This window comes from Motacilla alba, chromosome 24 (genome assembly GCF_015832195.1).
Source record: "Motacilla alba alba isolate MOTALB_02 chromosome 24, Motacilla_alba_V1.0_pri, whole genome shotgun sequence".
NCBI lineage: Eukaryota > Metazoa > Chordata > Aves > Passeriformes > Motacillidae > Motacilla > Motacilla alba.
The window spans coordinates 4,789,458-4,806,456 of record NC_052039.1 but is presented as its reverse complement, the minus strand read 5'-3'; the positions used below and the strand labels follow the sequence as shown (position 1 = coordinate 4,806,456).

The following is a 16,999-nucleotide window of genomic DNA, read 5'->3' as shown; positions in this document are numbered from 1 at the left end:
TTCCTACAAAACCACAGCTGCTGCCAGTCACCTGAGACCACGAAAACGGGCAGAAAAACCTCCTTTGGAAACTCAGCTTGACATTATGGAAGCAAAAGACAGGCAGAAAAATGATCTTCCCCGCTCGGGTCAGTGGTTTTAGGCTGGATTCCTAAGAAAATAAGATTTAGGCATTTAGGGGATGCGGGTGGCCATGGAGGAGCTTGGATTTTTTGGCCAACTCTGGTCCAGTTTGACAGATGGGGCTTTGCAGAGGTGCTGAAAATCTGGATTAGAGGGCAGTGCCGTGGGGAGCTGCTGCTCGGAGCAGAGTTTTAGGGGAAACAAAAAAAGCCATCCCACCACACCACACTGACCCGTGCAGAAACAAGCTCCTGGAATTCCCTGGTTTTGGGGGTTTGGGGACATGCAGGAGAGCCCCTGGTGGTCCAGCCTGTCCCTTTCAGAGCCAAATCCCAATCCCTGACCTTACACCTTGGGAAATTTCAATCCCCCCATGCCTCCTTCTCCCTGCTTTTCTCTCCTTGCTTTTGGGAATTCTCTTGGCAGGTTTTTCAGGGCCTTGAGTGAGACTTAACCGGTCCCAATCCCAATATTTAAATCCCCAGCTGAGGATTTTCTCCACAGCTGCAGTGCCTCAAGTCTGGCTGTGAAGAACTCACAGGAGTTTCCCTTTAAAATCAATTTCCTGCCCTGCTTTGGTACCAGAGGGTGGGTTCAGCCCCCCTGAGCCAGCTCTGGATGGGGGTTTCCCATTTTCGACCCTTTTCTTCTCTTTTTGTGCCTTTTTGCTCCTCTCTTCGTGCTCTGGGTGTTTGCTGCTGCCTCGGAGTGGGATTTACATTTCCAAAATCAGGTGAGATGAGGAGCCTGGAGGGTTTTTACCTGCCTGCCCCAGAGGGATGATGTTTGCTGGGATCCAGGGATGGTCCCACTGAGGCTTTGCATCCCAGCATGATGGACAGATCACCACCTTCCTGCTCAATGATTCTGCAAACTCCAGGTCTCGTGGAGCGTAATTCTGATTTTATGTACACAAAGCAGTTATTAAAGAAGATAAAAGAGAGATTGTGTTTCAAGCAGCAGGAACTAAAGCCCTCAGCTGTTTTTATCACATCTCCCCTGAATTTGCTCTCTCAGGATTGCAGGAATGAGAGGGAAGCTCCATTTAAATGCAGATTTCCAGTGCTGGCCAAGAGCAATAAATAGCCCTCTGCTACCCTGACCAGACAAACATTATCAAGCCTCTTTATGAAGGAGATTTTATGTTTTCAGATCTTCTCTTTTTCCTTGATGAGGTGCTCTTTCCTCGCAGAGTAATAGAGTGTTGACGCCTTTTTATTTTATTTTTAAGCAGCACTTCAGAGATTATAATGGAAATACAATCCCACCTGTTTCTCCACTGGAGCTCCACTTGACAGCCCTGTAATGAGGAACTGTGCAAATTTCTTCTCCTTTACTGTGCTGACAGCCTGGAGGGTTGCTACTTTATTCAGCAGAGCAGAAAAGCACAAAAAAAAAAGGGCAATTTTGGCAACAATTTTTAATCACCTGACCCTGCAGCCTCGTGGGTTTGGAGGTGGTTTGGAGTTCAGGAGGAGATGTGGAGATCCCTGGGGCATCTCCTGGTGTTCCTCAGCAGGACACGGGTGTTTGGAGGAGATGTTTTCCTGGAATTCTATTGGGTTTCCTGGCTTGCAGAGGAAGGACCGGTCGGCTCCAGTGGCAGGTACTGGATCTTCTGGGCTGCTGGACTGGGTTGGACTGGGATTGCAGCTCTGAGCTTGAACAAGGGGGCACAGAGGGTTTGAGGATTGGGGAATGGCATGGCCAGCAGGAGCCACCTGGAATTCTGTGTCCAGCCCTGGGCTCCTCATGGAATGAGAGACGTGGAGGGGCTGAGGGAGCTGGGAAGGGGCTCAGCTGGAGAAAAGCAGGCTCAGCGGGGACCTTGTGGCTCTGCACAACTCCTGACAGGAGGGGACAGCCGCGGGGATTTGGGATCTGCTCCAAGGGAACGGGGACAGGAGGAGAGGGAACGGCCTCAGGCTGGAGCCATCAGGAATTTCCCCATGGAAAGGTTTTTGAATACTGCCAGGGGCTGCCCAGGGAGGTTTGGAGTGACCGTCCCTGGAGGTGTCCAGGGAAGGAATGGACTGGTGGCACTCGGTGCTCTGGGCACAGGTTGGATTTAATAATCCCAGAGGTCTTTTCCAACCTCACTGATCCTGTGGCTGTGTTTACAGCATAAATCAGAAGAGGTTGTAGGTGTGATCTTAACCTGTCACTTGGGACATTTAGGAAATATTACAGGTACCTTTATGTGTTTTTCACTTGGAGGGACAGGTTATGAACAGTGAAATATCCTGTTTACCAAGCCAGTGCTGTGTTAAATCTACATTTTCAAGAGATGCCTTGAGATGCAAATCCCGTTTCTGAGTATGACTTTCCATTTCAAAGGTATAAAAAGCATCTGAAAAAATGTAAATTAAAAAAAAAAAAAAGCCTTGAAGGAAAAGGGAAAGGGGAAAGGTCGGCTGCACACAGTTTGTTGTGGCTGTGTGTAATCCTCGCAGTGGCATCTGTTCCCTGTTATTGTTATAAAAATGTGATTTCATTAGGTTTGGATGAATCACGGGCTGGGGAGCGCTGCTGGAGCTGGCTCACAGTGGGCTCAGCCTGTCACAGTGCATCTGCTGGGAGGCTGGCTGGGGCAGGCAGCGCTCCGGGAGCCCCACGGCCCTGGGGGATGCAGGATGGAGCCTTCCTGCTCCTCAGCCCTGCTTGCAGCCAGCTGGGGCCGCTGAGGATTGAATTCAGAGCTGGCTGAGCTGGCTGGGCACTGACCCAGAGGGTGGCTGTGTCTCGCCCGGCTTGGGGAGCACACAGTGACAGCCCTGCCTGTGTCACTGCTTTGGCACACAGAGGCACAGCTGAGCGGTGTGGGGTGAGGAGTGCACGGCCTTCGTGGCCTTCCTCCCCCTGGAAGAAGAGGCAGAAGGGATTGAGCATCTGCTGCCACAGCTGGCTGGGCTCAGGGCTGGAAGGGCTGTGGCCACATGGCCCCATCCCCTGTGGGTTTGGGGATGTGGGGCTTGAGGAAGCCACAGCGAGCTCCTTGTGCAGCCCCTGCCTCAGCAGAGAGCTCCAATTCCTCTTTTCCCATCTCCTGCCTCAGCAGAGAGCTCCAATTCCTCTTTTCCCATCTCCTGCCTCAGCAGAGAGCACCAATTCCTCTTTTCCCATCTCCTGCCTCAGCAGAGAGCTCCAATTCCTGTTCCTTTCCCAGTTTGTGCCTCAGCAGAGAGCACCAATTCCTCGTTTCCCAGCTCCTGCCTCAGCAGAGAGCACCAATTCCTCCTCACCCCAATCCCGGGGGCTGAAAAATCCCTGCAGGACAGTCACTGAAATCTGCTTTTCTCAGAAGGTGCCATCCCATCCCTTGCATTACTCTGGCTCCCAATTATACCTTTATTTTCCCTGCTGCTTGCTGTTAAATCCTTAACTTTGAGCATTGCCTTTGAAATGTGTCTGGTGGAGATTTGCAGTGCGAGTCACTTGTTGCTTGAACCTTGATTGATTATTACCCAGCTACTCCAAGGGGATAAACTCTGGCTTGGTGCTTCTGGAGCATGGAGCTTGTGTTAATTGCACGGGAAATCTGAGTAAATGGAATAAAAAGCGAATTATTACAGTACAAGGGATGTTTTTCCTCTCAGAATTGGAACGTCTCATGGGAAGAGATGTTCTTCCTGAGAAAAGCTCAGCCCTGGTGGCTTCACTCAGTGCCTGGAAATCCTGAGCAGCCCTGAGCCAGGCGCTGCAGGGCCAGGTGCTCCTGGCTCCCTCTGCAATATTTTCCTCATCATTCATGGAGAAGCAGTCTAGACTGGTGACATTTATCACGATGGGGAAGATAGAAGTGATTTTTGAGGGCAACAAAGTTCAAAGACTTTGCTGTAAGTCTTCAGGATTAAAGATTTACTTGATGCATCTTCCCCTGTTTAATAGACAGGAAGAGATGAAAGGGAATTTCTATAAAAATTTTCGTTCATACTTAATGATGCCGCTATTAGATGAGCTTTGGCACAGTGTCCCGAGCCATGAAGCTTTAAAACCAACCCTTTTTAAACATTAAATGACCTTTTTTCATCCTCCAGCTTTAATAAATAAAGATTAGTTCAGCCTCATTACCTCCCTAGTCCTGGGGGCTGGTTTAATATTTAGTTAAAGTAACCAGTCTCCCAAAATGAGCACATTTTGCTGGTTTCCTAAATCCCACAGGGAGGCTGGAAACTCTTCTGGAATTTGATCTGGGTTCTGGAACTGCTGCTGCCACTTCCAGCCTGGATCCAGCTCTCCATCTGAATTCCTTTCTTTCCAAAACCTGCACTTTTCTCCTTTTCTCTTGTATTTGCTCCCAAAATTCAAATTCAGGAAAAGAATGAGTAGGGAAAAGAGTTTTGCTGTTGTTATTTTGGATTCCTTTCCTTCCCTTTCTCTTTCCTTCCCTTTCTCTTTCCTTCCCTTTCTCTTTCCTTCCCTTCAGGGAAGTTTTCAAGATTCTCAAAAATAAGAACAGAAAATCCCATCCTGAACAGAAATTTTAAAAAGCCCTGTGCAAACTCTTTTTTTGCTTAGCTGGCTTGAGGAAACTACTCAAAATGTTTTGGTTTTGACTATTTTTATACTTAAAAATCACTTAACTGTGCATTAGTGGAAGTGGATTTTGTTTGAAAGCTGCCAATTAGGAAAATACTTGAAAACATTCCCCAATTTAGTGATTTTGAAGCTTTAAATTAGAAACTAATGAATCTGAGAATGCTGACATCCACTCCCCCACTGCTGACCTTGAATTTCCCACAGTCAGCACCTGAGCAGGAGCTGCATTTGGTGATGTTCATCAGGCCCAGCACGTGGATTTACCCTTCCCTGGGAGCAGGGCTGCAGGAAGAGTTTCTACAAGAACTTTCTCCTCTGCTTCTCACCTGGAAAAGTGGAGTTTGTGGCAAATTGCTCTCCCAGCTTTGTTCTAATTAAAACAAGTCATCAGCCGTGTTAATATCCTAAAACCCCTGCTCCTGGTCTTGGAGGAAAGCATAACCCTTTTTGTGGCATAGTGAGATTAAGATGAACTCAATTTAACTCCCATAAAACTGGGAAAAATAGGAAAAGAAGGAATTGTTGAGTATTTTCAGGATATGAAGGAATTCAGGCTGGTGTGGGCCAGCTTTGGGCTTGCACTGCTGGGCTGAGGGCAGGGCTGGGATGAGGAGAGGCTCTGCAGTTGTGCCAGGAGAGAAAAGATCTCATCCCTGCTGGGATGAGCAGGAAAGGATGGAAAAAGAGCCCTGAGAGGTAGGGGTTGAAATCAGGCTGTGCTTTGAGTTTTGGGGCTGGGCCAAAGTCTTAGGGGCAGGAAAACCAAAGAAAAGGAGCCCGGGCTCCAGCCAGGGGGGTCTGGGCCGTGCTGGGGACTCTGTGGTGGCAGTGAAGGGTGATGGGAGCGATGAGGACCTTGAGGCACAGCCCAGATCCCTCTGTGGGTGCCTCAGTCCCCCCTCCAGCTCGACATCCCTGTGCTGCTCTGCTCCCAGCCAGCTCTGCCCTCCAAATCTCTGTGTCCTTTGTGCCTTGCTCTTAGGACTCAGGGTATCTCCCTGATGGGCTTTATTTCACTTCCCAGCTCATCTGTGCTTTTCCCTACCGAAAAAAATAACCCCAAACTCAAACCTGCTGCAGCACAAGGAGTTTGTTTGTTTCCTCCCTTCCTCCCTTCCCCTTTTCCTCGCCCCAGCACAAGGACAGGTTCCAAAGCTCCAGCAAGGCACCCTGGCTGCTCCAGGGAGTTCCCTTTCTCCCTGCCATGAACCAGCAGGGTCCCACTAATCCCTGCTCTGCTCCCCAACACCTGAGCAGTGCTGCAGGGCACCTCTCCCTGTGGAGGGATGTTTTTTGGGGAGGGAGGATAAGAATTGGTGCTTTTTTAATGCACACAGCAAACAGCAGCACTGCTCTCCCCCCGCTGAAATGGAAAAGCTGCGTTCTGGGGGGCACCTCCTGTTGGCGAGGATAAACCCACTGGGGTGCCAGCTCCTCATGAAACTCTGGCCTGGATGCTCCACCCCTGAATCCTTTTCCCCTTTTCTCCAGAAAACAAAGGTAATAACCCCTCCCCACCTCCCTCGGCCTGCCACAGATCTGAGTGGGCAGCCCCAGGAGCTGAGTTCAAGAGCCAAGTGCCTTCTGTTGGAAAAATATTTGTCCCTCCCCACCCAGGGCTGCCCACGTTCTTCCTGAAATATTCCAGCTCCTCACACCCTATCAGTGCTCCTACAAAGGAGCCATCTCAGGGTTTTTAGGGACGTTCTGCCTTTGTTAGGATGTGAGGCAGCTCCTGGAGCTGGGTTTTTAGGGTTGGGCAGCTGGATGTGCCTCTCTGGGAGCAGCCAGCCTGTGTGGCAGTGGGTGCTGGGAGCCTGGCAGCGTGGGTGGCTGTGCTGTGGCATTCCAGCAGGTAAAACAGAGATTTCTCCGCAGAGATTTCACCACCCACCTGTCTGGCAGGACCTGGGGAGTGGGAGAAGCAGCACGAAAGGCCACGTGTGGGAAGGGGGATGTGGCAGCTCTGGTGGTGACAGGAGCACAAACAGAGCTCCTGCAGGGATCAGGAGTGTGGGTGATGCTGGAGAGGCTGCCTGGAACAGAGGCTGGGCAGAGTTAAAGGAATAAAGCAGGGATTTATTAAAAGGCTTTGAAGGATACACCTTGGGCAGCACAGGAGCCTGGCCAGGGCTACACCCGAGATGGGCCCTGAGTCACGAGTTTCACACTTTTATCCATTTTGGTCCATTTCCATATGGGGTTCATTGTCCAATTCCAGCTCCAGGGATGCAGTCCCACCCTCCCAGGTTGCTCTCCTCCATTCCCTGTTGTTTGGCCTGCAGCTGCAGCGGTGTCCTTGGTTCTGGGGCTGGAAAAGGATTGTTCTGTGGGACTGAGCTCTGAGGAGAGCTGCTGACACTGTGTGTGGAGTTGTGAGCTCTATGCCAGTGCAGTGCAGAGTCTGGAAAGTACGAAAGCTCAACCTTAAGGCATCATGGGGATGGGGAGGAGAGTGGAGATCCCAAACCTAACCCGTGCCAACACCTTTTTCCCCCACAGCTGCCATCCTGGATGACCCCATGGAGTGCAGCAGAGGGGAGAGGCTCTCCATCACCCTGGCCAAGAACCGCATCAACCGCGCGCCCGAGCGGGCGGGCAAGGCCCGGGTGGAGGTGGACATCTTCGAGCTGCTGCGGGACAGCGAGTACGAGACAGCAGAGACCAGTGAGTACCCCCCAGAGAGGCCTTGGGAAGGCTGAGCTGGAGCAGAGGCTGGGCAGAGCTAAAGAATAAAGCAGGGATTTATTCAAAGGCCTCCATGGATGCACCTTGGGCAGCACAAGAGCCCAGCCAGGGCTGCACCCAAGATGAATCAAAATGGTCCCAAAATGAACGCAAGATGACCCAAAATGGTCCCAAAATGCACGAGCGCTCCCGGGGTCTCTCCCTTGGTTCAGTTCTGCTCCATTTGCACCTTGCAGTTCATTGTCCAGTTCCAGCTTTAGCCCAGGCACTCCCATCCTGCTTGTTTTCCTCTCTCCAGCCCACGCTGTTTGTGCTCCTGGGCTGAGCTTTGGATCATTTGTCCTTGGTGCCCAGCTGGAGCAGGAATTGTTTTGTCTCCCTGCTCTGTGCAGAGAGCTCAGCATCCCCTGATGTGAACCCAGCCCCACACACTAAAGCAGCACAGAATCTGAAAAATAGAAAAGCTGAAACCTGAGGCATCACCAGAGAGCCCGGCTCTCCTCCCAGCAGCCGTCTGGCACTTTGAATTTGTGATTTTGTGGCAGTCAAAGGGGAACACAGAGAAAAAACCCATCCCTGCTCCTTGCACAGAGCAGTTTTCATTTGAGATGAATGAAATGTGCTGGTGCGAGCCCAGGCGTGGACTGAGAGGATCCCTGCCCCCAGTAAGCTTTGCCACCACTCAGTGGCCTGGGACAAATCATTTCCTTTAAACTGCCTGTCAATAAACAGGGGTAATGCTGATCCTTTGTCAAGAGCTTAATGGTGAGCAAACAAGAGACTCTCGGGCAAGTTGGGTGCAATTAAGTTGTTTCTAAAACCCTGTGGAATCCTGTGTGTCAGCAAACATAACAGCTCTTCCTGGAGCTTGAGATTGGCAGCAGGTTTATTTACACCGAGTGAAGTTTCTCAAGTGATGTTTGAAATCATGAGGATGAAGAAGAGCTAATTTCCAAAGAGCAGCAGATTTCCCACGTCACTTTCAAGTCCCTTGATGAAGCTGTTCTTTATTAGGGTTGTTCCTCTGGATGTCCAATATGCCAGTTCTGTGCTGGTGAATAAAAAAGAAATTGATGCTCACTGTCCCACAGTTTGAAAGGAACCCTGTAGGTCTCTGGTAGTTTTTTCCTGCAAGAGGGAAAACCCTTTGGAATAAGAAATCCTCCTTTTGGAATTGTTTTTAAGCTGACTTTTAGAGTTCAAGGGAAGGCTGTAATTTTTTATTACCAGTTGGCTCAGGAAAGCTGGAAGAATAATTTCAAATAATAGAGATTTTAGACTCGTTTCCTTATGATTCTGCATTCCATGACTGTGTGATCTGCAGGGTTATCCCCAAACAGTGTGGCAGGGTGTTGTGCTTTGGGGCTGGCTGGTTTTTCCTGGAGTTTTGGTGCCTTTTCTGCCCAGCAGTGCTCAGGGCTCTGCAGGTGAGCTGGCAGAGCAGCTCCGTGGGGCTGTGGGATCAGCACATCGCTCCTTCATTTCCTGCGCCAGCATTTGCTCTATTTATAGAAGTGTGCAGTTAATAAAGAGATCTCAGCAAGAACCTGGCTCTATTTATAGAGCCTGTCACCCGTCAGGCAGCCCAGACTGAGCCCAGCTCAGGGACCTGCACCCAGCCCTTCTCCATTTTTAAGCATTTTCCTGGTCTTCCCCATCTCTGTTGTCCGCTCTTGTCCCCTAACTTGGCACAGCATTGGAGCAGATCCAATTTAGCTGGTCAGACCAATTAAGATCCAATTAATCTGGCCAGACTAATCGAGATCTAATTTAGCTGGCCAGACCTTGCAGAAAGGATGGGAATTGCCATGGAATCCCAAACTGGAATGGGTTGGGAGGGATCTTTAAGCTCATCCAGCTCCACCCCAAGCTGTCCTTGGACACTTCCAGGGGTCCAGGGGCAGCCAGGGCTTCTCTGGGCATCCAAAAGTGGCATTTTTAGCCCAATTTTTGTTCCTTCCTCATAAATATCCTGCTTGCAGCAGCATTCCTGGCCTGTAGCTTTGCTTTTGGGGAACAGACTTGCTTGCAGTGACCCCCCAAGCTGCTGTAAGGATCACCAGAGGGATTTCTGATTTATTTTCAGCCTGTGACACTGCTCAGGAATTCTTCTCCTGGAAGGTTTCTCCAGCAGAGGAATATTAATTGGCTGAGAATTAAATATTATGCAAGAAATTGTTGGTTTCAGCAAATGTTTGGGGAGAAAATGGAAAAAGGGCAAGTAAGAAAAAGGCATCTCCCATTTCCAGTTTTCACCTTGGAGTGATTTTCTTTGTTTCCTTTACTGGGATTTTTAGAGTAGAAATTGCAGCAAATTGACTTGAATTTGGTGAATTTTGCAGTGTGTTATTTGCCTTTTCTTCAGAGGGAAAAACGTCTGGAAGCTTTTCTTAGAAAAGGAATAATCTGGATTCCGTGTAGCTCTGCTATTAATGTCACTGATGTTATTCTTGATTTATCCTGGTGGCAGAGGAAAATCAGATCTCCAAACTTAAATTTCAAGGCTTTCATGGCTTTCAAATGCCTCAGTATGTTTCTGGTTTTTGTTATGACACACAGTATTAATAAAAACTGTTGAGATGTTTTAACCTGTGACTGCAAAGCTGTTTACAGCTGTTTAATACTGTTCTCACATTTCACACTCTTTGATTCACTCTTAAATATCACAGCTCCATGCTCAGCTGACAGGTCTGGGAGCGCTGGGATTACACCACACACTCCACATGCAGGAAAAGGAAGACTTTTGGGGAGTAATGGTTTTTATTTTGGGAGTCAGGGTTATTTTATTTTATTTTTTATTTTATTTTAATTTATTTTAATTTAATTTATCTTAATTCATTTTATTCATTTTAATTGATTTTCTTTTAATTTTTCTATATTATATTTTATTTAAATTTATTTTTCTGATGTTGTTTTTCTCCCATTTTCCCTTCTGACTGGCTCAGGTGTTTTAATGTAAGAGAGCCTCAAAATCTGAGCTGCTCCAGCAGGTAAAATCCCAGTCAATCCATCACATTCATGCCTGGTTTGCTATTCCAACCTTCGATATGAATGAACACAAACTTTGGCTGTTCCTGTGTGATTTTAAGGAGGTTTCAATGAGAACTTGTGAGCAGAGCCTTATTTTTTTTTTTTTTTTGGCTGTTTCAAGGAAAACCTGTTCTCTCTTTGTGTTTGATGTTGCAGCTCCTTTTGTGCAGCTCCAAAACGACTTGTTTAATCATGTCTTTATCTAAACCACCTTGTTCCTTTTGATGTCTGGGCAGGACAGATTTCCCTGCTTGTCACCCTGTCCCCTCTGGCCTCCTCAGCCTTTTAAGCTCCTCTTTGTTGTGAATCCAGTTAAAGTAACCAGTCTCTCAAAGTGAGCACACTTTGCTGCTTTCCTAAATCCCACAGGGAGGCTGGAAACTCTTCTGGAATTTGATCTGGGTTCTGGAACTGCTGCTGCCACTTCCAGCCTGGATCCAGCTCTCCATCTGAATTCCTTTCTTTCCAAAACCTGCACTTTTCCCCTTTCCTCTTGTATTTGCTCCCAAAGTTCAAATTCAATCAGAGCTGAGTGGGGAAAAGAGTTTTGCTGTTGTTACTTTGGGTCCCTTTTCCCTCCCCTTCTTCACCTTCAGGGAAATTTTCAAGATTCTCAAAAACAAGAATGGAAAATTCAGGGCAGGTCAGGCAGCAGCTGGAGAATTGGAGATTTTGATTTATCCACACAATGGATATTCCAAAGGGTCCTTTCAGTGGTGTTGGCTCCAATGTGTTGTTTTTACCTGCCCCACTATTTTGGGACATAAATTTATTCATGTTTCAGTTTTGTGTTCAGTTTCATTTTCAGCCTGCTCTGCTTATCAGGGAATCATGGAATGGTTGGGGTTGGAAGGGACCTTAAGGATCATTTTGTTCCATCCCTTTCCATGAGCAAGGACATTTTCCACTGTCCCAGATTGCTCCAAGCCCTGTCCAAGCTGGCCTTGGACACTTCCAGGGCATCCCCAACCTCTCCAGACCTCTCTGGTGCAGGTTCCTGTCAGGAAGCACAAGGGATGCTCCAGGAGCATCTCTAGAACCCCTTTTCTTTATGCACTTGGTGTTTTCTCTCTGAGAATCCCATGACTGGTCCCTGTCTCTGGAGATCTCGGCTGTGGTTTGCAATCAGGGAGCTCCTGGGGTGTTTCCACACCTTCCCTGCTGGTTTATTTTGAATTGTAACCAGGAATCTTCTGTGCGTTCTGTTTGAAACCCTGCTCAGGTATCTGTGTGCTCTGAACGAGATGATTCTGCCCCAGGGGTGGCTCCTCTCTCTGGAGGGACCTTTCAGCCTTGCTTTGAACAGGGCAGGATTCATGGAAATGTTTTCCTGGGATCTCAGGAAGTGAAAGACACTCTGGCCATGTCTGAGGGGATGTGCATACATTCATCACCTAGAGCTCCTCATTTGTTGTGCTTTTTCATGTTCAAAAATAAGTTTGCAGCTCTGCCTTCCTTTAAAAAAATATCTTGCTGTGTCCCAAGTGCCCAGACCTGGGATTAATTCCCAAATACACTCCTGGAAATGGCTGCACGCTGCCCTGCTGTACAAAAGGTGGCTCCCTGTGCTCTGATCCAGGATGGTCAGTGGTCAAGAGGTTCCTAAAGTGATGCCACTTCAATTCCAGCACTCTTGAGACCCTGAGTTCTAAACCACATCAAAATTGGGGCAGAAACTCGGAGCTGCTGGAGCCTGCAGCACTCCCAAAGGGCCCTGCACAGCCCTCAGCTTTTGTGGTGCCCAGGTGTTGGAGCATGAAGGGATTGGAGTGGCAGGGGGTCTGGAATTAGCCATAGTTTGAGTCCCTGGGATTATCGGATGGATTTTGGCTACAGGACCAACATTCCCACATCCTGCAAGTGCTTGTGTGGGTGCCCATGGCAGCACCAAGGTCGAGTCTTTAGTCCCTGTGGAGACCTGACAGCACCAGGTAACGCTCTGAAATAGGAAATGTGCTTGGATTACAGAGAAGCTTTCCAAATGTGGTCAAAACCTTTGCCTCAGGCACTTCCACTTTGTTTCCATTCATTTTCCTTCATTTTTGTGGATGTTTCCCCCTGGTAGTGACAAGTCAGGTCTTTTTCTTCCTCCAGTTGTTGCAACTCTGTTGCTATGGCTACTTAACCCACTTTTTGTTCCTGCTAGCAGGCACGAGAAGAAAATCACTCCCCAAACTTTCCCCTGCACGGCACAACAAAATTTTCCCCAGGAATTTTGTCCTGGTGGCCTGTGAAAAAGGGAGGGCTTGGAGCAGCTCCTTCCTCATGGATGCTGAATGGCAGAGCTGAGAGGGACTGGTGAGTGCTGCTGAGGCAGCAGGCAAGGCTTTCAGGCTGGTGCTCTTTATTTAAAAGGATCTTCTTGAGAGGTTTAAGTGCCTGTAAATTTTTTAAGCACGGAGGAAAAGCAAGCCCTGGAATCCTTTGAAGATGCTGCAGAAAAATATCCCTCATTCCGTAGGAGATTGAGTTGTTGGAGGGCGAGGGAGCTGAGAAGGAAGGAAAACCCAAGAGGAGATGTTTGCCTTTCATGAGCACTTTCTGTAAGAAGCTGGAGCAATCAGCAGGGACTGGGGAGGATAAGGAGTTTTTCCTTCAAAAGAGAAGCAAAACCAATTCCCCAAAGTGACAAATTAAATGAGATTTGGGCCTCATTTTCCAGTTGCGAGGCTGTGGAGGCTTCAGGAGTGGAAGGCCAGAGATCACAGAATGGTTTGGATTGGCAGGAACCTTAAAGATCATTTTGTTCTGCCTCCTGCCATGGGCAGGGCCAACTTCCAGGGCGCTCCAAGCCTTGGGCACCTCCAGGGATACAAGGGCAGCCACAGCTTCTCTGGGAAGACTTGAGACTGTAGATGTTCGCTTCCCAAAGCCCCCACTCAACCCCAAACTTGCTGTTCTAACACCACCCCAAGCACAGGGAGCTTTTATTCCGCTTCCAGCCTTGATTTAAAGACTCAAAGTCACTAAAACCCCATCCCTGATCTGCAGCTCAGCAGTTTTGATGATGAATTCACTTTACTACCAAAAAAACCCCATATTCCGATCTGAATTTTTCCAGCTCAAATAACTTTTCACAACCCTCACAAGAGCTGTTCTGAGGTGCAAGGCAGGGGAAGAGGCAGGTTTGAAAGTGATGGGAGCTGAAATCTCAGCTTTGGGATGCAGTGGTTTGGTTTTCACACACAGAAATGTTGTGAGCTTGCCCTGGCCAGAACTCATATGAGTTTTGGTGCCTCTTTTCTCCCTGTTGGTGCCTCCTTCCTGCCCTTCAGAAAGATTCCAGCTGAGCAAATGTGGTTTTGTCTGGGGAAACAGCTGAGTGTGTGAGGATGCTGAGGCGGGTCAGCTCTCAGGAGGCTTTTGGAGCTCAGGGGTCAAGGCGTGAGGGGCTCTCCCCTCCTGTTCAGGTTTTTCGTGCTCTGCAGGAAAGGTTCTGAGTGGTGCAGGGGATGGGGATGGCAGCAGGGAGGTGACACCAGCTGGACTGCTCCTGGCAATGGAATTCAGCTGGATTTGTGCTGTGAATTCAAAGGACCAAAGAAAGCCTTGCAGTTTAACCCGGGAGGAGATTTAACTTCAGTTTGTCAGGTGTTTTTTATGGCTCTGCTAACCTTGGTGGCAGGGAGCCAGAAGATTTAACTACTGCCAGGAAGAAAACAACACAAAACAAATGAAAACCAGCAATGAAATCCTTGTTTTTACCACTGAACTCTGCAAAGATGAGGGGAGAAATTGCTACAAGTCTGTTTGATGCTTTGAAGCCAGCTCACTGCTGTGTGCAGCATCTTCCATAAAGTTTAGTTCATGTTTCTGTCCTGGGGACAGAAAGGGGTCAGAGATGAAAATTCTGGGGTTTTGGGGAGAGTTTAGGTGGGGTTTTGAAAGGCTGGGGGAAGATGGAGAGTGCCACAGGCAGGGTGGCAGTGCTTCAGGAGGAATTAAGGGATTTTGGGGATGGAAATGGTGCAGAGGGTGTTGTGTGAAGGAGATGAGGCCATGTCCTTACTGAGGTGCAGCACGACTGTCTGCTGGAATTTGGGATGAATTCTGATCTCTGTTCCCTCTCTCTGCTGCCCACAGTGTGCCAGATTCTCCCCAAAGGCGTGGTGGGAGTCCTGGGACCTTCCTCCAGCCCAGCCTCCAGCTCCATTATCAGCAACATCTGTGGGGAGAAAGAGGTAAGTGGAGAAGTTCCTTTGTACGGTCAGAGTGGACAGTGTGGTTGATCCCCCCTCCCCCTAATGCACAGACTTTTGAAATCTCTTCCTTTTCCCTCTGCTCCCTCTTTCTGCCTCCCTTTTCCTCTCTGCACCCCCTTTTGCTCCTCACACTCATCACCACATCCCTGCTGACCGAGGGCTGCAAAGCCCAAAGCTCTCCCTGCTGGATGCAAACCCAAATCTCCTGCTGTGGCTTCATGCACATTCTTGGGGAGCTTTATGTTTACTGCTGTTCCATCCAGTTCAACCCCTTTTTTTTTTTATCTGTGGCCAGGCTATGTGCTGGATTTAATATTTTATAAGCCTTGAACCTTCCTACACGGATCTGGCTCTGCACTTTGGAGAAGAAATTGAGTTCTCTTCTCGTAGTTCATCCCTTTAAAGGCAGATAACATCTCTCAGCCATTTAGTGGCTCTCTCTGGAGCCCAGCCTTCCAACAGAGGAGGCTGGGACTGAGCACTGTAAATAATTTGCATTCAGAAATGAGTGCTGGTTGTTGTTCCTGGGGTATGGAAGGGATCCTCCAGCCCTGAAGCGTGGGGCTGCAGCAGGAGGAGTCTCCTGGGGGTGTTTTGTAGTGTTTGCTCTTGCTAAATGTCCTGGACATGTGCTCCACGCCAGAAAGGCAAGTGGTTTTCCACTGAAATTCAGATTCAGTCTGAGACTGATCATCTGAGGCTCCTGATTTTTTTTTTCCCTTCAGAAAGGCCAGGTGAGTGCTGGTGCCCTCCTGAGGTGTTTGGTTCTCTCCATGAGATGCAAACCTGTAGGAACTCCCTGGATTTACATCCCAGGAGCATCAGCTGGGACACAGAGCCCAGACAGAGCCCCCTGTGCCTGCAGCCACCCCTCAGGGAAGGGGAGCAGTGTCCCCAGGCAAGCACCAGGCACCAGCTGGAGTGACTGATGTTCTGGGGGACAAATCTGTCCTGTGTTACCCCTCTCAAGCCCAAAGAATCCCTTTTCCCTGCCCAGAAAGGGGAATTGCACTGGGGCAGAGCTCTTGGGCAGGAGAAGAGGGTTCCTGGGGATGAGGGCAGGGGTGAACAGGCTGTGTTCAGCTCTGGGAGCTGATGTGCTGCTGGATTCCTTCCCCCATGTCTGCATCTCTCTCCGGGTCCCCAGCTGGGTCTGGATCCCTCCCAGCAGTGATCAGGATGCTGCCAGGAGCTGCCCTGTCTGCTCTGGTCACGGGAATCCACCCGTCCCTCCCTGGGTGAGGGCTGCGGGCTGGAATCCAGGCAGATAGCAGCTTCTTACTCCTTCACTCCCCTCTGCTAACCAACAGCTCCCGCTGTCAATAAAGCAGCCTTCACGAGCTGCTAACAGGCTCTCCCAGGAGGGGAGAGGTGGGAGGCAGGGGCTGATGGCTTCGGAAGGACCAATAATGGAGGCAGAGAGGACCTGACACGCTGCTAACAAAGCTGTGGCAGATGTTTCCCTTCCTCTGACTTCTGTTTCTTCCAAAATAATTCACGCAGCAAAAGAAAAACAAGATTGTCTCTCTTTATCTGGCTGAGCCTGCAGTGTCTGGGCTTGGCCTGTGTGTCTGCCCAGCTGCTCCATCCGTGGTCTGTTGTAGTATTTGCAGGGACCCCTGTGGCAGGAAGGGATGATGAGGAGGACTCCATTGTCACCCTCAATTTTCTGAAAAATCCCTTTGCCAGGATTTCTTCTCCTGGGAAGCTGAGAAGCCTCAGAGAAAAATGAAAACAATAATTATCTCATTTGCTTCTCCTGTGTTTTGCTGCTTTGGAATGTGTTTGGAGATTGTTTACCCACAGGTGATTGTTTCATTGGTTTGATGTGAATTGTTTTGACTCATTGACTGATCACAGTCAGGCTGTGTCAGGACTCTGGAAGGAGTCACGAGTTTTCATTATTATCTTTGTAGCCTTCTGTCTGCATCCTTTCCGTATTCTTCAGAACAGTTTAGTATAGCATTCTATAATATAATAAAACAGTAAATTAGCCTGCTAAGAACATGGAGTCAGATTCATCATTTCCTTCCTGCCACGGGGGACCCTGAAAATACCACACTCCACCTTATCAGAAGGCTAATTAATTACTTTATTATACTATATTATTCTATATTATATTACACTACATTACATTACATCTAAACTGAATCTGCCAAGCACTCCACTGCCCTGAATCTCGTGTCTGTCAGCTGACAGTCCCCACACACACACTTGGGCCTGACAGGCCAAGGAAACAAAACACCATCACTCTGGGTAAACAATCTCCATATTGCATTCTATTTTGGTACAACACAGGCACAGCAAATGAGATAAGAATTGGTTTTCCTTTCTCTGAGGTTCAGAGAATGCGAAACCCAGAAATATTCTCGGGAAGAATTGTGCCTCGCTTTTCTCTGTGAAGAGAAATGTGGCTA

At 48.7% G+C, this 16,999-nt stretch overlaps 1 protein-coding gene across 1 annotated transcript in view; it reads left to right on the top strand.

The window, feature by feature from the left end:
• The window catches only part of GRIK4 (glutamate ionotropic receptor kainate type subunit 4), a 188,549-nt gene that overhangs the window by 110,624 nt on the left and 60,926 nt on the right, over positions 1-16,999 (top strand). The window contains exons 3-4 of the mRNA XM_038161536.1: positions 7,165-7,329; positions 14,464-14,561. Of these exons, the coding sequence (XP_038017464.1) occupies positions 7,165-7,329; positions 14,464-14,561 (263 nt within the window). The remainder of the gene's footprint in view (positions 1-7,164; positions 7,330-14,463; positions 14,562-16,999) is intronic.